Source organism: Physella acuta, unplaced genomic scaffold (assembly GCF_028476545.2).
Source record: "Physella acuta isolate Inbredline_101_S28 unplaced genomic scaffold, ASM2847654v3 ptg000418l, whole genome shotgun sequence".
NCBI classification, from domain to species: Eukaryota; Metazoa; Mollusca; class Gastropoda; family Physidae; genus Physella; species Physella acuta.
This window is the reverse complement of record NW_026731937.1, coordinates 97638-118693: the sequence shown is the minus strand read 5'-3', so window position 1 is coordinate 118693 and position 21056 is coordinate 97638. Positions and strand designations below refer to the sequence as shown.

Below are 21056 nucleotides of genomic sequence, written 5' to 3'. Positions count from 1 at the left end.
AGTACAATACAAAACTTAATTTATAACAACATATCTATTTAAAAGAATGCTATACTATATGATTTTTGTTTTTTTTTTCTTAAAAATAGTATACAAAATATTTAAAAATTATTACCTCCCCTGTTCATAGACCAAATGACATAATAGAGCTCACATAAAGAGAATTTCACGCGCATTCACTTTTTGGCCCTCGTCGAGGGCTTTGAGTGAAACCGACAGGTTTGCCTTACGGCCTAGCCTTTACCTAAGAGCATGCCTGATGTACAGAGGGTAAGTACCCTGAAAGTTTTGTTGAAATTACCATCTATTTTTCCCATAAAATACAAAGATTACATAGAGAAATACGACTGGTAAGTTTTTTTCCCGGAAATGGCGCGTTTTTTTTTCGTGACACCCCTAGGCGTTCTCCTACCACCTCACAAAATTTTAAGGGGGGGGGGGCGTCGGACAAACGTTTTTTCGTAATATAGCCCATATAAGGCGCCGGTCAGTCGAGGTCAGTTTTGACCCCCTCTACGTGGACTTGTTGGCCAACAGGCACCTGCTCTAGTGTTCTTTCGCCTCAAGGCAGACTCATGACAAATTTGAAGCGCCTGCGGCGCCGGGAAGTGCTCTATCGGGCACCCGACAACTTTGCTTTATATATATAGATTTATTCATAGAGATGGAGAGGAGAGATTAGATGGATGGATGGGTAGTTGACAACAAACAAGTTACAATAGATAAAAAAAAAAGACATTCTAATTAAACATCTATATTTTGTGTATACAAAAAATTCAAAACAAAAGCCCTCATAAAATAGAGATTACTTATAAAGTAAATAATTCAATACATTTCCATATGAACATCAGAGTTGCACACTGATGTGTACTCAAAACTGAAACCAGCACAGGGTCAGGAAAAAAAATACAAACATTTCATTACCACCAATTATTACTAAGTTTGACTAATTAAAATGAGTATTTGACCACTAAAGAAAGAAAAGTTGGAATTCAGTATTTGCCACTAATTAAAATCTATTTTTGGGGTAAATTTGGTCAACAATAGGGCTGGTAAGTAGGTCACCAACCAGTTCTATGGCTCGGTAAAACCTGCATGAGCTATAGAACTGGTTGGTGACATACTTGTCAGCCCTATAGAAAACTTGACACTTAGGGTATATTTAGTCAGCAACAGAAAATGGCCTCTTTTTTGGGGTATATTTGGTTACAATTTTGAAAACTTTACCACTAATCAAAGGTATATTCAACAAGCAATAGAAAACTGTGGCTAGACTGTCAAAAATGGAGTATTTGTCATTTATTACTTATGCAAAGGTTATTTATTAATAGAATATGCAGACATTAAGGGAGCATTCAGTTGCAGTTTTATGGAGGGAATAATTATAAACAGTGGCTTGTCATTAATGGAGTTTTGGTCACTAGTGGTCAATAATTGAGGGTGAGTTGGCTACTCACTGAAAACTGTTTAATAATTAGTCTCAAGTTGAAAGTAAAAACAGGAAGTATAGTTCCCCTTCTAAGCATGATGTTCTATGGGGCAAGAAAAGTAGAGTTCACCTATTTCTGTGACCTATACATATGAAGGGATAGTGTGGTCAGCACTATGTCCAGCCACCTTTACTTTCTCTACAGCGAGTTAGGTACCCATCAGAGCTGGGTGGATTTTTAGAGCAGATAAAGGAGAAATACCAGACAACACAGCTGAAATTTTAACTATGGTAGCTGAATATAAATCTCAGACCTGGAATCACAAGTTACCACACAAAAAAAACAACAACTTAAACTACTTAACACAAACAATTATTTCTATTGTCATGTTACTACCAAACCTAATCAAAATATCAGAACCTGGGTGTCAAAGTCATTACAGGCATGATTATATTCAAGTAGGCAGCCCTGATCTGTGATTGTGGGCAGATTGTGTGGACACAGGTTGCAAATATGTCATTAACTCCTGGTAGTTTTGGTCACGTATTGATGGAATAATGGCTCACTGATGGTCAAAGTCTTGAAAACTTGTCAATTTCTGGTACACTTGGTCACTGATGTGTGGTCAAGTATTGATGGAATAATGGCTGAGGGTCAACGGCTTTTAACTGAAAACTTCTCAATGTCTGGTACACTTGGTAATTGATGGGTGGTCACGTACTGATGGAATAATGGCTCACTGATGGTCAAAGGCTTTTAACTGAAAACTTCTCAATGTTTGGTACACTTGGTCACTGCTTTTTGAAGTAGGAGAACATGGAGGTTTGTTTCCCTTTACTTGGAGATACACTTTTCTTAGGGACCTATAAGTGGAAAAAAGATTAATTATAGTAACAGCTGGTATGTGAACTAATGGTTATTAGGACAATACATGGAAGAAATATGAAATTAAAACAAGTGTGTAATATGGTGGTATTTTTTTTAAAAACATTAATACAAATGGTAGTATGAAAGATGCAAGAGTAGTAATTATACATCAGCGAGTGTAGTGTACTGATAAAGTTAGAGGAAAGTTTTCTATTTTTATGACATAATAATTTCACCATTTCCAGAATAAGAAAAATAAAAATTAATATATTCTTAAAAAACTGCGAGTGATCTCTCCTAAACTTTCTCAACTATTCCTGTATAATACTACAGGGGATGGCAGCTCAGGATATAGACATAACTTTTAATCAATTCTTAAATACTTAAACTTTTTAAAAAAGAAAAGAATCTCATAGAAAAAAGAGTTCTGCACCAAGTGGACAGCAAACAATGTGTGTATAATAGTGCTCAACAGTACTTTGTAAATTCATATGTGTTTTTTGAGAAATTGGAAATAGTGTCAAGTACTACTTCCGGTAAACGGAAATTACTCAAAATTTGACAGAAACAGGGAATTAGATCTTTTACTTAAAAGTGAAATTTCATCTATCAGAAACAGTACTCAAGTTAAAAGCTTTCAAATTATAAGCTTTTGAAAGACCCAAAGTAGAATAAATTCCACTTCCGGTTACCAGAAATCGCTGAGAAATAGATACAGAACTACAAATTTGATGTAATACTTATATATGAAATTTCCTCAACCTAGCTGTACTGTAACAGTACTCAAGTTATCATGTTCAGACACACACACAAACAAAATTTCAAAGTTAAGTTATTTATTAATTTTTCACTGATAAAAAATGCACTTTTGTTGGGAAAATTAATGCTAATTTTTTTTTTTTTTTTATTCACACAAAAGAAAATACATCCATTTTCACAGCCAAAATCATAGTTTAAAATTATATTATAATAAACTATATTTTGTTGGTTCCCTATTTTGTAAGCCTTTTACAAAAATAAAATTCTAAAACATACAAAATCAACCATACAGAACACTCAAAATGGCCACTAGCAATATCATTACAAAGATATGCTATTTAAACTTAGATTCGACAAAAGAACACGATAAATAGAAAATAGAAACTTACAGCTTTAGATTTAGCCTGTGCTTTTGGTGGAGGAATCTTCTTGACATCTGCTGCCGGTGTAATTTTTTCATCAACCTTTGCGGCTTCTTCTAGGCCAGAATCATCAGAAGCACTTTCCCATTCATTCGCTTTGGACGTAACTTTAAAAAAAGTTAATTTCAAAATATCAATATTTTGTTTTTACAAACTACATACAACAGAAAGACAAAGCAAAATTTTAAATCTACATCGTGCTAGTATATTACTAACTACATCTCTATCATAAAATTTGATTATGTATTTTGGTGATAAATTTGCATCACTTAAATAGGCCATCTAAATTAAAATTTAAACTTCATTAGTATATAAAACAAAATAAATATGTATCATATCAATATATCAGTTACACACAAAATGCTACTCTAGTTTGCCAATGGACATATAGAAGTTTTTTTTCATTTCATAATGCAAAAAAAAACAGGACTTTGTTCCTTTAAAAAACTACTTACCCATAAAACCATCCTCGTCTAAATAATGTTTCGTCACTACTTTCATAACCCTTTTTCTTTTTCTAGAGCTACCATTTGTCTTTACAGCTTCTACAGCCTCTTTATCCTCTTCCTCTTTTTTCATCTCCTCCTTACTACTAGCTACATCTTCTTCTTTCACTTCCTCCTCAATCTCAATAGAACAATTTATAATATCCGGATCTTCTTCGTCTTCTGAAACTAAACAGTCACAACATTTTTTTTTTACCACTGCCAGTACTGTGAGACCATTTAACAATCATCTAAAACTAAGATCCAACACCAGGCGTTGTGTTATGGTGTGCTTAATGTACGAAATTAACCATAAGGTAACCAAGCAATAAATAATTTTATAATATCACACAACCAATCAGCATAATGATAATTGTCTACGTTGCTCATCCAATTTACTTTTAAAGAAATGGACTGATAACTATTTGAATCTAGATCTTCACCTCGTAGGCTACTTCTAAAACAAAACAATACAAAAACGCAGACAAAATTCAGAGAATGGTGTCCCTTTTTTTTTTCTCACCATAGCGGTTGACGATGTATGAAATGTACTTATTTCTAGAATAATTTTTTAATCTAAAGGGTTTTCTTTAAAAAAAAAAACTTTTCTCGTACAGCTGAAAGAAAAAAGAGTAAAAAAACAAAAAAAACTGTCTCTCAAATAGTCAGATTGTGTCCAGCCATTTATCTCCAACTCCGCAGGTACTGTCTCAACTTTACGTTTCACATTTTACCCACATTCTAACAATTCCAAAAATAAATAAGTGTGCATAATTCATTATTTTATGACTAAAACCTCTCACTATTTTTCAAGACAGAGAGTAGATTTAAACTTAATTCTTACCCCTTTCTTCTTCCTCTTCGTCACTGGAGTCAAACAGATCTGTTCGAATTCTGCGCCTCTGTTTGCCGACAGGAGCTTCATCATCTAGCACATTATAAACAGCATAAAATTAAAAACATTAAAATTAAATTTTAAATAATACAGACAGAGAATTTTATGTAAGAAAATGATACTTGATGAACATGTTTGAATTGTGATTAAAACTACCACTCAATGCTTATCCAAATTTTAGAAATCTTTTCTTTTTAAATTATGGTTAAGTAAAGATACCTGAGTTATTTTTTCCTTTTTTAATTTCTTTTTTTCTGAAAAAAAAAAATACCAACAGATGAGCTCTATAAACACATAATTAAAATTGGAAGAAATATCAAAATAATCACCAACATTACAATAAGGATAAATCTACCTCATATCAGAAAGTGGAAGTAGGGGCACATAAATCTGATCTAGTGCTAAATAAATTGAAAAAGACTGAATTTCATGATAAATTTTTTTTAATTATCTATTAAAAAAATAAACAAGTGCAATAGGTTACATGATAATCTTTGATCCGTTTAATGCAATTTTTTTATATCCATATTTATAAACTCATGCTTTCAAAAAAAAAAGTTCATCTCAGGCATATTTGGAGAAAAGTGATGCAAAAAAAATTTTTTATTTGAAATAATTTTTGTCAGTGCTTAAATAAAAAGTTCAAGGACTTTGACTACTGTGGTAGTGAACTTACTTTTTTTTAGGCTCATTTTCTTTTTTTGACTCTATCACAGTTGCCTTGGGTTCGATCTTCTCTTTTGTAGTTGCTTTGTTGGTTGTTTGTTTGTTAAAAAGTGCCATTACTCCACCTTTTTCTTCTACTGGCTTGGGCTGAAGGATTGTTGGTTATAAAATGATAATTATGAATTTACCTTTTTTTTTGCAATTTTTAAAGCTATTTAACTGAAAGCTTGATAAAGGGATATAACATAGGTGAAGGTAAAATGTAGAGTCTAGTGAACAGATGAGGTAAAAAAAAAAGTTTAAAAAGTGAGAGCTAATAAGGGCATTAATTGGACAGCAGAATAATACACATTTCTGATATTGTTTTAGATTATAACTTAAAATTTTTAACACAAAATAGTTCAGAATGGTGCAGAGCATTTAAAAAACATAATGACTAAATTGATCTCTGTACACTTCTTTTCACTAAAGCCTTTATCAGAACACCTAAGGAAAGATGGGATGCACCTTTTTATTATTACTTGCAACTACAGGTTGGTCAACTTTAGCACTGACAGCTGCAGAGTTCTCGTCTTTCTCTGACTTCTTGTTGACTGTTGCGAACATGCTTGCAATGCTTCCCTTTGGTTCTTTCTTGGACGTGGCTTTTGTAGACGACGTGATTGTTGTAGATGGGGGTTTGACAGCCTCTGCAGATGTTGATACCCCATTTTTTTCAACCTTTGTTAAATAATAAATATAATCTGTTATAAAAGCATATATAACAGTTATGTGTAGTGTTAGTTCAATGAAGGTAGGAGTCAAATGGTTAAGAATAAAAAATGTTTGGTTTCAGAGGTTTGGTTTCAGTATTAGTAATGTCTGTTAGAGGAGACGGAGCGGTCTAGCAGTAGAGAGCTGGACTGCTAACCCGTAAGTCTCTAGTTCGAATCCGGGTTCAAGTCAGTAGACGTCCCTGAGTCCAGAAACAAGTGAACTCTACTTCACTTGCCCTACAGACCGTCAGGTTTGAAAGGGAACTTTACATTTAATGACGGTTAACATTTTTAAGCTAACATTGTGTTTTAATAATTTGGTTTGTAAAAATTTCTTAACAGATCATGCAAGATTTTTAATGTCTAACATTTAGTTTAAGTTAGTTTTTTTTTTTAAATTCTAACCAGATCATGTTTAAAGACAGAAGTTGTATCTATTAACAAGGAAAGACTAAGACTAGGAAGGTTATGTACTTTTACTAGGGCAGCAAAAAGTTAAAAATGAAAAGCTAGGCTCCGACTCTAAACCGTCAGTACAGCAAAAGTATTAACAAGCAGAGACAACACAATGTTTAACATTTACAAATAACTTACCTTTATCTTTGCCAATGGTGTTTCTATTGGTTTTATACATGGTTTCACGGCTTCTCTTTTTGTTGCATGTGAACATTTTATACTGCTTAAACTGAGATACAATAAAACATGACCAGAGTTTAAAATACTTTTTTAAAAAACACAATGCTAATGATCTTAACAAAATAATAGTAAAAATAAACTTTGATATTAGCTTTTGTTAAACCAGCTTACATATTTTACTTTTAAAATTCTTAATCAAGGGAAAAATACTACAGGTAAAGAAACTAGTAATACCAGAAATAAATTTATTTAAAAAAAATTAAAATATCACTAAAACAGTACCTTTGACATCTACTTAAATTCTGTTTAATAATTTCATAATCTGTCATGTATAATGGTGTGTAATCCTGCCAAAAAATACAAATACTTGTAAGAAATAAAATTCTAAACTGTTATAACTGTAGTCCCTTATCTCATAATCAACAAAATGTTTTAGTAAAAACAAACAACATAATCAATATACAGTACATCCTGATTTCAAAATTGCCTTGAAAAAAATGTATCTTTAAATACCTTGAGCTTTGATCTCTGTACACTGTAGATATGACAACTTGTGACAACAGATAGCTCAGTTTTCACCTCATCAATGTGTGCTTCAGGTACAACAACACACTTGTGCATCTATGTGTGTATGAAAATGCATAAAACATATAAATATTATACCCGTTATACAAATATGTGGGTGTGGCTAATCAATAATTATGTCACAGGGTAAATTGCTAGGAATAACCAAATGATATTTATTTTATTTAAATTGACAAATAAAGTAATAAGCTACATTATTATCATTTAGCATCTACATCACTATACTAAAAAAAAAATATTTTTAAATATAAAAATAATTATTGTCCATTTTTATTTACACAACAAAACAAGACTGAAGTAAATCAATTAGAATGAAAAAACTGATCACAACTAGGCTGGAATTAATTCAATTCAGACCAAAAAAAATATAGTCTACTTACAGGCTCTCCATTTTTATCCACACCATGACCTGCAACAAAGTATGTGACATTAAAGTCACTGTCTTTATCTTTGCTGCGTTTATTTGTTACAAATGTGTAGAGTGCCCTATAAATAAAAATAAAAATGTATTATCCTAAACATTTCGTCAGTATAGACGTGCTATAACAGGAAATATAATTATAAAATACTTAGCCAAATGATAATGAAACTATTTCCAAGATATTCAACAATTAAATAGTTAAATATAGGCCTACTTATTTAAAGTAGGGGTAAAACTCCATTTTAGCGTATTTTATTCTCCACTTCTTGTTTACCTCCAGTTGAGCTTATTTTATTATAATAATCTAAACACACAAAAACATTAGGAAAACACAATTTATTAATTTGTATTGTATTTTTGTTTTAACAAATGAATAAAAGTGAACAAAAAAAAAAGAGACTGACTTTGTTTTAGATTTTTATAATTTACTTTTGTCAAAACTTGAGAAACATCAAATTTAGAATACTGAATGTGCTATGTTCGTGTGTCAGTTAAAATTTTCATGGCAATGGGTGAAGTACGTAAACGTAACTCACAATTGCAAGGTGGTTAAGTTTGTATTGTTACAAGTATCTCCCAGGCATGATACTATAAATAAATATTTATGAACTTACAATGACCCCAACACTGAGGCCAACACAATTTCAAACAGCTATTGCCTGAGCTATGATGTATGCTCATAATTAAAGTCAATGTGAACTCACGGTGAACTCGCGACCGTGTGAGGATTTTTCTACCACTGACGATCACAACACGATATTTAGTTGGAACAGTTCTAATGCTTTTTTATGTTGTTTTTTTTTACCTTTTTATAATAAAATACCCTCAACTGGAGGTGAACGTGTAGCTGGGAATAAAATACGCTAAAATAAAGTTTTACCAAAGTAGGCTATAGCAAAAAGAATTAAGATACATCAGCTAACATCATGATACTTACTTCTTTGCTTCATTGATATTAAGATTTAGCATTAAACTCAGCCATTTACAAGTAACCTGTGAAGAAAGTAAACTTTAGTAAACATAGGCTCAGTCATTAAGTTTCCGTTTAGGCCCTAAATAATATAATAATAGGCCTAATTAATACTAATTATTACCTAATAATTAAATAATAAATAGGGCCTAACTTTTTTTAATAAGCCATCTCTAACAGTAACACTGTAACACACTACGAGACTACACAGTACACACACACTGACACACAGGGGTGACAGTAACAGCACCATCTTTATTTTTTTTAGGCCTACTCTTTTACTCTTTACTTTAATCTTTAGGTAATCTATCGTTTTGGGTACGTAAAATCGCTCGCGGCTATTTATGTACGAAAACGTTACCTCATTGTCAAGGCTTTAATAGAAGTATATTGTCATACTTTTGTGTCAAATATTATAGATAAATGAATAATAAACCTAAATCAATGGCTAAATATATCGATATAGGCCAGAAATTAACTTTAAACAGCAGTGTCTGAGAGCAAGATTTGCTATATAAACAGCAGCCATTTGTAAAATAGAGTGACTTCCCCCTGAATCTGGCGCTAAAAGCTTATAAAAATAAAACTCAGACAAGATGGCTGCTATAGTAAATGAGCATGGTTGCATCTGTTGGAAACATCGCTAGTCTTCATTTATTACGGAAAAGTTTTAATTCAATTGTTTAAAAACAGGTACATAAATGAATCAAGGAAACATTTTTGAATTTTTTAAAACATAAATTCTCCTCAAAATGTGAAATAATTATTAAAATTTAAGGAGTCACCTGTTTTTCACATTACAAATCGCGGGCGATTTTACGTACCCAAAACGATAGATTACCAATCTTTATGAGTAGGCCGTTCGATTCACAGCTTCCGGGTTTGTTGTTTTGAAGCCATCTCACGGCTCATGCGCTTACTCAAAATGGCGACCAGTTTCGCTTTCACTAAACGGTAGAGGGATAAAACTAATAATAACGAGGCCATCGTTAATTTTAGACATCGGAACTATCCGTTTCTATTTCAGTCTGTTATTTAAGAATTCCCAGATGTACTTTTGACCTAATTTCTTTATTTGTATTTAACGAGGCCGTCGAGAGAAAGTCACGCTTACTTAGCTTGCGTTTCAAGTCGAATAAACTAAAGCAGGTGCGTTATCCAATAACTTTTTTATTAGACCCAATTTTTATAACATTTTTACTATCAAATAAAAATAGAATTGTTTAATATAATTAGGCTGACAACAATGCTTTTCATGCTGTAAGTAATAATGCCATTTTATTATATTCTTGTTTGGTGAAAACGAGGCGCGGGAAAATGTGTGCCGCGTAAGAATCCAATCATTTGGCTAGATTTATGACTGTTTTTTATGTCACACCTAAAAATAGAATGTTTACGCTTTCTTCGTTGATGATCGTTTTTATTATTTTTTAAATTGAAAGTATGAATTATTAGTTAGATTGCAGATTTTGTAACTTGGTATACTTACCCTTTATCAATTTTAAAAACATAGCATGCTGATTGTAAACAAATATAGTCATAAAACACAGAAATATAAAGTTATAATTGCGATGTGCCACACCCGGGCCACACCCCCTCAAGAAAGCATGTGTTTATTAAGCTGTTTATCTTACTTTACAACTGTAATTAAAATTAATTTTCAAATTTTTATCACTTATTGGGTAAGAATAAGCACATGTTTACCAAAAATAAAAAAAAATAAAAAAGCAAATTCTGTTTTAATGAAGGTCACGGGTGAAGTTTTTTTGGTAATCTATCGTTTTGGGTACGTAAAATCGCCCGCGACTTGTAATGTGAAAACCAGGTGACTCCTTAAATTTTAATAATTATTTCACATTTTGAGGAGGATTTATATTTTTTAAAATACAAAAATGTTTCCTTGTTTCATTTATGTACCTGTTTTTAAAGAATTGAATTAAAACTTTTCAGTAATAAATAAAGACTAGCGATGTTTCCAACAGATGCAACCATGCTCATTTACTATAGCAGCCATCTTGTTTAAGTTTTATTTTTATAAGCTTTTAGCGCCAGATCAGGGGGAAGCCACTCTATTTTACAAATGGCTGCTGTTTATATAGCAAATCTTGCTCTCAGACACTGCTGTTTAAAGTTAATTTCTGGCCTATATCGATATATTTAGCCATTGATTTAGGTTTATTATTCATTTATCTATAATATTTGATACAAACATATGACAATATACTCCTATTAAAGCCTTGACAATGAGGTAACGTTTTCGTACATTAATAGCCGCGGGCGATTTTACGTACCCAAAACGATAGATTACCGTTTTTTTTTTCCTTCTGTCACGTTCAGTGGAGGGTGCCACAGGCTGACCTGACTTTGGAATTTTTTTCAGTAATAATGACTTTGCACAGAAAGTTAAAATATGCTAAATTTGCTTAGTTTACTAGTGTTCTAGCTATTATTGATACATTTTTAATAAAAAAAATCATTCTGTAATTCTCATCAAAAAGCCTACTTTATGAGGCAACCATTATTTATTATTATTATTAATTTATTATGGATTGTAGTAAGGACTTGTAATGAAGGAGTCAGTATAAAGTATAAACTGTACACTTAAGAAAAAAAATTGCTGATGCTTACTATTTTACTGTCGTCAACAACATATTCTTCTATGTTTTCTTGCACAAGTTCACTATCGAATTCCGTCGCCATTTTTTCCCGTACGAACTTTGTTCGCGCTATGTTAGGGTAAAATGTTCAACTGGCAAAAAAAAAAGGATTTAGTCCTAGATAATCTAGATTCTAGATCTAGGCTTGTTTTCGTCTACTTTTAAAAATTATAATTTATGTTCATCTATCTTAGAGACTTTTCAGCGAAATATTAAATAGGCTCTAAATGAATTTGTTATTAGATCGAATGCCTACAAAATATTTTGTTGACTAGGCTAAACAAAAATAGCTTCATGATTTTCCGATCAATGTTTTTATGTCACCATAAAAACAAATATTGTTAATAATAGATCGCAGTCTATCTTTTTGTTTCGATCGGTGTTTAATTAGGCTGTTGCTCGTATTTTTCAAACTCCACTAATTTCAAGTAAAATTATACTACAATAAAACAGGATTTTTTTCCCTACACATTGATACCAATTTTGTGTCTCTAGCTTAATTAGGAGCTAAGATATGGCCTTTTAAAAATTTGTGGGCGTGGCTAAAACAGCTTAGACCTTCGTCATTCAAGTCAATGTTACATAAGCAAAAAAGTTGGCACCGATGGTTTTTTCATTGCATCATCACGGATTCGCATTTTTCGAAAAATTAAAAAATTATAATTTTATTGCATCATCCGGGATTCGCATTTTTTTTAAAACTAAAAAATTATAATCAAGCTTAAAGTCTAAGTTATACTGGACTGGATGTGATTTGAATGAGTAATTTAATGCCATTCATATATTATTATTGACTTATTACTCCGTGTAAAAAAAATAATGTAGAGCTAGGTTTAAAATAAACTAGATCTAGTTATTGTAAATCGATTTATTAATATTTAATACTATTACTACTATTATTATATAATAGAAATGCATAAGCACATATTACTGCACAAGTTCTTTATATCTAATTGTAATGAACGATATTACTTGGGTAGATGAAGTAGAGTAGACCTACATACACTACATGATAAATTGAAGTATCAACTGGTTGCCTTTACGTTACTTTCTCAGCCCCCCCCCCCCCCACTTACTTGATATTCAGTGTCTATATCAGGAGGCCATAATAAAATTATAGAACAAAATAAAATAAAACAGCTGTCAAAGTGTGTACCAGTGTTTATTACTACTAAACTATGCAATGTAAATTATTAGAATGTGAGAAACACAGTATTAAAATACAGTAATCAGATTACCACATGAATTTTAATTTTATCTAATAAAATAGAAACATTTAGGAGAATGGCAAAGTAAAAAAAAAGATTTTTTGCAATAATTTAAAAATATGTTTATCAGAGCAAAGAAATAAACTACATAGTGACAACCTAAATTTAGCCCTTGTATAATCTACGACCATCACAGTACTGTAAAACAGTTACATAATCATAATTAGTGTGAAGAAACAAATCTACAGTACAAGAAATCAGCCTCGTCTCATTACGATCTCTTAAGAAGAAAAATAGTATCAATTATCAAGGAATAAACATTAAAATATTGGTTTAAAGTATAATTACTAGTAAATCTAACCATTCATTGAATGTATGCTGGAAATAAATAGGTGACGAAAAATTTCTTGGACCACTTTAGTCTCTTTAGTGTTAAACAATTTTCTAAAGTATCAATTATAATTAATCTTTAGATACAATTAGCACATCTGAGGAAAAAAATATATTTTAAAAAGCGTTAGTACTTGTGTGATAAATTAGTTTGGACCAGCATTTGAAGCACATTAACTACTGATTCTAGGATTATCTAGCTGATGTCAATTACCCTGAAAAATTAGTTTAAAATGTAATTTTTTTTACACTATGAAAACTAAACTTAATTATAAACATTGTTAGTATTAGTTTTCAAAATAAGTTTACAATTCAGAGCAATCATTTTTTCAGTAACAATTTACAAAAACACTAATGTTTAAAAAATAAAGTTCATTTTTACACTAAAAATGAAAGAAGTACTCTGAAATTCTGTTTAGCTATTATTCAGAAAGAAAAAAAAGATTCCTATAAAGTCAACCACCAGTGATTCTGCCCGATGACTGAAATCCTCAGCATTATCCTCATCCTCTGCCCAGTAGCTTATGGTGTAAAGAGCTGACTTTTGTTTTGTTGCTGGCAGTCTTCTAATAGTCCTTCCACTGTATTGCGACACACCCTGATCACCTTGCTCCCACTTATGAGTCAACTGGCCACCAATCAGATTTCCCATCAGATACCTCTCCAGCTGTCGCACCAAGAAAGGCTCAATAGAAGTCAACAACGCTTCCATGACTTTAAGAAACAGAGTACATTTGATCGCCACATTGCGTTCTTGTAAATGAGCTTTATCAAAGGACCAGAAATTAACTTCCCAATCAGCCTGAGTGCTTGCAGCGTTGCACGAGAACCCCAGGCTTCTTGAGATCTGCAAGCAGTTGAATGTAGATTTTAGTCATGTCCCAGCAGCCACATCCTTCTCTTTAAGATGAGCCTTGAATAAAGCTGGATCTCCATGAAAACTGTACCTGAAAAGAGAAGGGCAAATGGAATTAGAATTTAGCAGACCATTTCACAAAATATATATCTAGCACAACATATTGCAAACTATATAAAATAAATATAAACATTAGAAATAAAGTCAGTCTCCATACTTACTGAATGTACTTCCACCTGAGACATGGGTTGAACATAGAAAGGGCTGTACACAAGTTCCACCAACCTATTCCCAGTCACAAGCCTGTTCTCCTCAGCCGCTTTATCTCAGCCATCAAGTTTCTGATTACATTAGCAATCCTTCTTACACCTTGTTGGTCTTGCCTATAAGCAAATAAGATGTACAAAGAAAACAAACTGACCCAAGTTCTAGGCACACAAGTCTAGAATTAAATTAATATTAATAAAATTATCAAGTACTAAAATTGTCCTTAATAGGCCTAATTATGGATATATACATAGGCCTACATTAATTTAAATATATAGGCCTACTTGATGGAGAATTATACCTGCACTAGTCTAAATCTATTCTTAACCATTTAACAATGTCTCACTATTTTTACAAGATCTAGAATCTAGATCTAGATCTAGACTAGATCTAGAATCTAGTACTTGTATGACCTAATCAAACATAATGATTAAATGATTGTGTTCATCTACTAAATGTACTGAATTAAAATAAATAGGCTAATTAATGAATTGATATAGGCCTAGTCCTACTTAATACTTAATGCAGAATTAGATGAACACTTATATAATTATATAATTAATTAACTTATCTAGATTCTAGATCTAAATCTAGAATCTAGATCTATATCAAAATTAACTAGCACCTTTTATTTCTTACTAGAATCTAGATTAGTGTAGGCCCTATTAGCCTATAGATTAAATTAGATCTAGAATTAAACTAGATCTAGGCCTAAAGCTAGATTATTTTTTACTAGATCTAGATCTATTCTAAATCTAATCTGATCTAGACTAGATCTAGTTACTATAGATCAATAGAGCTAGTAATCTGGATTCGTTTTTCTAAATCCAGAATCTATTAGGCTATCTATCTTATTAATAATATCTAGATCTAGATCTATTCTAGGCCTATTTACTACTATACTAGAGTCTAACTTTTCTAGAGTCTAGATCTAGAAATCTAGATCTAGATTTAAGTCAACTTGTGTAAAAATCTTAAAATTAAATTAATGTAAAGTCTAGATCTAGACCTAATTGTCCTAATCAACCGTAATAATTTAGTAAATGTAATGTAGGCTACTTAAACTAAATTATTAATTATTAGTAGGCCTATAGTATATTAATAGTAATCAAGTAATGCGATATTTTAATAATGTAAGAATCACAGGAAATTTGGCGCGAAATTAAGGCTCTATCGCGGTGAGCCTTCCTAGGCTTGCGGACCATTGAAATCGTAATTTTAAAATATAGGTTAATTTTAGAAGATCCAATTATTAGTCTAGTCAACATTTGGGCATGTCAATGTAAATATTAAGTACCTTATTATTTATAGATTCTTACCTTATATTTCAGCACATTGCTCCTCTGTAAGATAATAAACGAGATCCAAAAATTAAAATAGGTTTTGAATCTAAATCCTCTTGAGGTTAAAACAAAGATGCGCACTGTGTCATGCGTAGATCAGGTGTGCTGTGGTTTCGCCTTAAGCGACACGGCCTTAATTACCAATGGGCAACCGGAAACATGGAATTTAGGTTCAAGGTACAGCCATGATTACCATGGCAACAAAGGTCACGGCGCAAGCTGCGCAACTCGCTAGTTTAATTGTGTATAGAATCTAATAGATCTAGATCTAGACCTATCTAGGCCTGTATATTTTTAATATAGACCTACAATGTCAGATGACGGGATTATAGGGACGAATGATGATGCAGCCTCTTGCAAACGTTACGCGGTTGACAAAGGATACTGGAACGACCCGTACATTTCCTACTTGGTTCCAAAGACGGCCAGCAGAAAAGCACCAGAGATCAACCGTGGCTACTATGCTAGAGTTACATCCATACAGATTCTTGTTGAAAAATTTATACGAGTAGCTACATTCGACTTTATTATAATAATACTACTACTAGTGATACACTTAACTAAAATTAATGTCTAAGACTAAGAGTCTTACACTTTTTACTCATTTTAGCACCTGTACAACTGCATTTTTAAAGATTTTTACTAATCCAAGTATTTTCTATTATTGAAAATAATGTAAAATTAATAATTCTAACACATCTTACACAATATAAAATTAATAACAAATGCTAATAATTTTACTTTAAATTGATTTAATTTAGCATTTATTATTTAACAGCCATACCCCAAAAACAGCGTTTGGGGCAAATGTAGCTGGGCTATGGGGCGTTAAGTATTATCAATTATCTCCTATTTACATTTATCTCAATACAGGTCTTCATTATGCACCCTATTATAACACAACGCGATAAGAGCATCAGTTATATTAAATTATATTTAAATAGTATTTCCTCACTGATTGTATATATCTATAATATATCTATAATTCTAAATGTTTTTATGATTTAAAGACTTTTTGTATAGGCCTACATCTTTTTATTAATTAAAGTTCTAGCATAGGAAATGTTTGTTAAACCTTTTTTTATTTCTATAGCCTACAGAACTTTATGCATGAACTTTTGAATTTAACATCAACAGCTAACAGAATGTAAATGTCAGATAATTAACCTTGGAGCTGGATTTGATACTATGTACTGGCGCTTATACGAAGCTGGGCTAGTTCCAACATGTTTTGTAGATATAGACTTCGAACAGGTCACTTCTAAAAAGTGTCATTTCATCAAATCAAAGCAGCAGCTGTTAGAGGCACTGTCAGGTCAAGGTGATTATTGTTTTTGTTTTTTAATGAATTGAGTGTTGTATTTTTTTTAATAAACCAGACCCACACTTTTAGATATGTAGTAAAGGAGATGCTGATTTTTCAGCCCTCTAATAGTAGCATCAGTGACTCAGTCTATGTAAATTCCGCAGCTTTTCACTGATAAAGTTGCACCATGTGGGTGGAGAAGTCTAGTCCTTCAGATCTCATTTGAGTATTCAGTAGTCATGTGTAACCTTTTCTGTGCCCAGGAAAAGTTTTAAAAACAGATGTCTCTAAAACTTTTGTGTTTATGTTGTTATATAGTTATATTGTTTCTCTCACTATGGCTATTCAATACTAGTTTTATGTGTATAATAATATAAACTCTTTTATTGATATTAAAATAAATTGAACAATTATCATGGTGGTGTGTCAAAAAGTACCTTTTTAAAATTGATTTAAAGTACCAATTTTCAATTGCTGTTATTTAAAATCAATCTAATTCAGTTGGGTGACACTTGCTAACATAACTCTGGTTGTCTCTTCCCCCCCCCCCCCCCCACTCTGTACTTAAACTACAGATCATTTGGTGCCACCCCCATCCCTGGCAGTGTTTTTCTTCTATATTTTTTTCCCCAGAGCGGTCACTGGTAAAAGTTTATATCTTTTCTAAGCTTTCCTTGGGGGAGGAGCCCCCCACCCTTGTAAGAAACTCTAATCCCTGGATCATGTCAACCTAATGATGTATTTAAATTTAAACTGACTGGAAAAAACTTTTTAACATTTGTTAAATAGCTTTTATCTAATCAATTTGAAATACGTCTCTATTTTACATGAGTAGAACACAGTTGCCCATGTCTTTAAGATACCCCACCGTAAGTTGAGTCCACCCAAATCTAGTTCTCATTCATCTCCAGTTGATGGACAATTTATGTTGCTCAAATAGTGTTGAACGCACTTTTTACCTCCCTTTTTTACAACATTCAAATATCTTAACATTTTATTCTATTATCTCCAATAATTGTAGATTTTAATTTCTCTGCAGATGGTGAAATTATGATGAGCAAATCAGAACTTCACTCCGCCAACTATCATTTAGTTTCTGTAAATTTAAGAAATTTAGTTGACCTGGAATCTAAGCTTTCAGCCTCGGGTGTGGATAGGTCTATGCCGACGTTATTTCTCTCAGAGTGTGTCCTTGTCTATATTGAACCTGATGCTACAGAAAAAATTATCAAGTGGATAGCGGATAGCTTTCCGACAGCTTTCTTTATTAACTATGAACAGGTACAAAAAGCATGAACTGTGAAATAATACATTTTTAAATTTTCTATATAGAACATTAAAGAAAAGTTTTTTATGTAAGTTGTAAAGTTATATTGTTATATTCAAATGCTTTAAATTTAGAAATAATAATATGAATGGTTGTCTGTTCCAGCCTTTATAATATTTAAAAATAGATTTCAAAAAAATAAATGACTTAAATTGTTGAAATATCTTAAAGTTTAAATAAATTCCCTTAAAAAAATTATTAACTCTAGCATATTGCACATTAAGGCAATTGCATGCAAACAGAAGGTTTATTAAATCATAAAATTAATATTAGTATTATTAGTAACAAAAACAAAGCAATTGAATAATTTACTTGAGATATTAGTAAAACTAAACAACTTGAATCAGAAGTAAATTCACTATTCTTACTTACTTCAAGGTAAATATGACAGATTCCTTTGGCAGTGTTATGGTTGAAAACTTGAAAGCCCGTGATTGTGTCTTATATGGTGTCACAGCGTGTGCTAGTTTGACTACACAAATGAATAGGTAAAAACATCTTGTTTTTGTTCAATAGCCATCATCATCACTGCATATTATTTTTAGAGTTAGGGTTAGATTAAGGATTTAATATTAGGATGCCAAGAAATATGTTAAAGTTTGTTACGTATTATCTCTGGGTGAAATTCATTTTTACATCTGCAGTCAAAGAGTTGCTAGTATGTAATTTGCATTTGTCAACTGCCTTCTAAATGTTTTTAATGTGATAAAATTTATACTACCAATACACATGTTGAGATACATTAAGATAAATATTATAACAATTTTAACTTTGATCTGAACAGGTTTCTAAACCATGGGTGGTCAGGTGGTGATGCCCTGGACATGCTTCAGGTGTACAGGTGTTTACCGCAAGCTGATTTGCAAAGGTGAGAGATATCTACCATTGGTGTGGTTTGAGAAAATTACTAACCTAAAGACTTGAGTTCAGATCATAGGCATAAGTCCAGAGGATGTCACTGAATTTAGATTACATAGCTGTGGTGAGTACCTGATTCTATTCAGGGAAAGTAAAGAAAGCTGGACATAGTGCTGACCTCACTCTCCCTTTACATGTAGAGGTCAAGGATATATGAACTCTACTTCTACACAATTAACTATCTCAACAGAAAGGGAAATTACCACATAGGGGTCATCCATTTATGACGTACACACGGGGGGGGGGGGGTCCGAAAAAAACTGACTTTTGTGGACTTTTATAAAGAAAAAAAGTTGATTTTTGTGGAGGGGGGGGGGGGGGCGGACCAATATTCAAAATTAAACATTGATCATTTATGTTTGGCGTCAGGAATTATGTACTATATTGTTTTTTATTAAATATATTTATATAAAGCTTTTATATTGAAAAAAATGGTTGTAGATTGATTCAAGTGTTGTATTTTTTTTTAACAGAATAGAGCGCTTGGAGCTACTAGATGAAAAAGTTTTATTAGATCAACTTTTGTCTCACTACTGTCTAGTCTGGGCTTACAAAGACACAAAAGGCATTGGTCTACACACGATAAGCTTATCTTGAATGCTGTGAAGACATCTTTTATTTATTTTATAAACATTTTAGGTCCAAATTTAGACCTAATTTTAAAATGATTTGTGACTTGCTTCATTTTGTGTTGCCATTTGTAAGCGAACTTTAATCTGCAACTCTCAACTTGATGTGGAAAATAATTGCAAGTTGCTGGTTGATTAACAAAAATATTGATACACCTCTAAGTTAAAATTCATGATGATATGTAAAGTACAGGGAAGAATTCTGAAAAGAAATAAATCAAGCAGGTAAACAACTGTTCAACAGAAAGTGAGCCTGTTTTTTGATAGATGATAAAGTAATCTTTCATTTATGGTTTGTGTGTGTTGTAGTTTAATGAGTTAACATCTTGAAGTTTTTTATTTATTTATTTTTTTGTTTTTTCAACATAAACATCAATATTAAGATTATATTTGCATTATTTAAATTAATTTAGTTTATTGTGATAAAAACACAATTTTTTTTTTTTTCATTTTTCATCACTATGGTATCAGAAATTTTAATGTGACTAAAAAAGAAGAACACTCTCCTGTTATATTTGTATTGTTTAAATTAAATTAGTTTAGTTCATTGTGATAAAAACACTATGGTTTGTTTTATTTTTTTTATTTGGTATCAGAAATTTTGATGTGACTGATAAATGAGGAAATCTCCCTCATATTGTCTACTACTTGTTTTTTCTCTTGTTTTAAACTTTGCTGTAATAAATCAATTCATCTAAAATAGTATTGCTAAATTATTTCAACATTGTATATTTATAGACTATTGAAATAAAGATTATGTTTATATGTATGGAAGTGAAAATTTGTTTTCAAATAACTTTGTAGATAGTAGAGCTTTAATTTGAGTTAAAATCTAATTTTTTAAAAGTTTGCATTATTGTACAAAAAAATTTAGATATACACTATTTTATTGATTTTTTTTTTAAATGCAGTTCTTCAAGGGTAACAAATATTAAAGATAAAATGTACCATGGATAAGGGAATAGGTAAATCTGTATTAGATTTCACTATAACGGAAGCTACATTTTTTATAAAAACATCTCTTGATGAATCATAGTATTTTTATTACATAAAATAATTAAAAACAGTAATAGTGTTAGTAAGCTTCAGAAGTTACTTATGGTGTTAGATTAGTTATATCATAGTTTCAAAAATACTTTTATAGTACTAACTAATATGCTTAAAATATTTCCCTTTTTTAATTTTCAATATTTTACTACCCAAGATTCTTTTTTCAACCACTTTAATTAGTCCTTCTTGCTTAATTTAAGTTAATTATTTACTT

General features: G+C 31.4%; 2 protein-coding genes and 1 long non-coding RNA gene across 3 annotated transcripts; 1 reads left to right on the top strand and 2 right to left on the bottom strand.

Annotated features, from left to right (window-relative positions):
* Positions 1-724: 724 nt before the first annotated feature.
* On the bottom strand, positions 725-11700 carry LOC131942677 (DNA polymerase delta subunit 3). Its single transcript, XM_059302579.1, has 13 exons — positions 11520-11700; positions 8859-8914; positions 7881-7986; positions 7429-7536; positions 7198-7262; positions 6874-6964; positions 6032-6244; positions 5535-5671; positions 5078-5112; positions 4808-4891; positions 3934-4152; positions 3446-3585; positions 725-2293 (listed from the first exon to the last, which is right to left on the bottom strand). Exons 1-13 carry the CDS (start codon positions 11589-11591, stop codon positions 2222-2224), a joined length of 1398 nt encoding a protein of 465 aa, XP_059158562.1. The 5' UTR covers positions 11592-11700; the 3' UTR covers positions 725-2221.
* Positions 11701-12694: 994 nt separating this feature from the next.
* LOC131942674 (uncharacterized) lies at positions 12695-15844 on the bottom strand. Its single transcript, XR_009386801.1, has 3 exons — positions 15589-15844; positions 14224-14385; positions 12695-14093 (listed from the first exon to the last, which is right to left on the bottom strand). It is a non-coding gene; the product is annotated as an uncharacterized LOC131942674 (long non-coding RNA).
* Positions 15845-15852: 8 nt separating this feature from the next.
* LOC131942673 (leucine carboxyl methyltransferase 1-like) lies at positions 15853-20655 on the top strand. The gene is made up of 6 exons (XM_059302577.1): positions 15853-16120; positions 16750-16933; positions 17958-18199; positions 18624-18733; positions 19030-19113; positions 19637-20655. Exons 1-6 carry the CDS (start codon positions 15923-15925, stop codon positions 19758-19760), a joined length of 942 nt encoding a protein of 313 aa, XP_059158560.1. The 5' UTR covers positions 15853-15922; the 3' UTR covers positions 19761-20655.
* Positions 20656-21056: the final 401 nt, after the last annotated feature.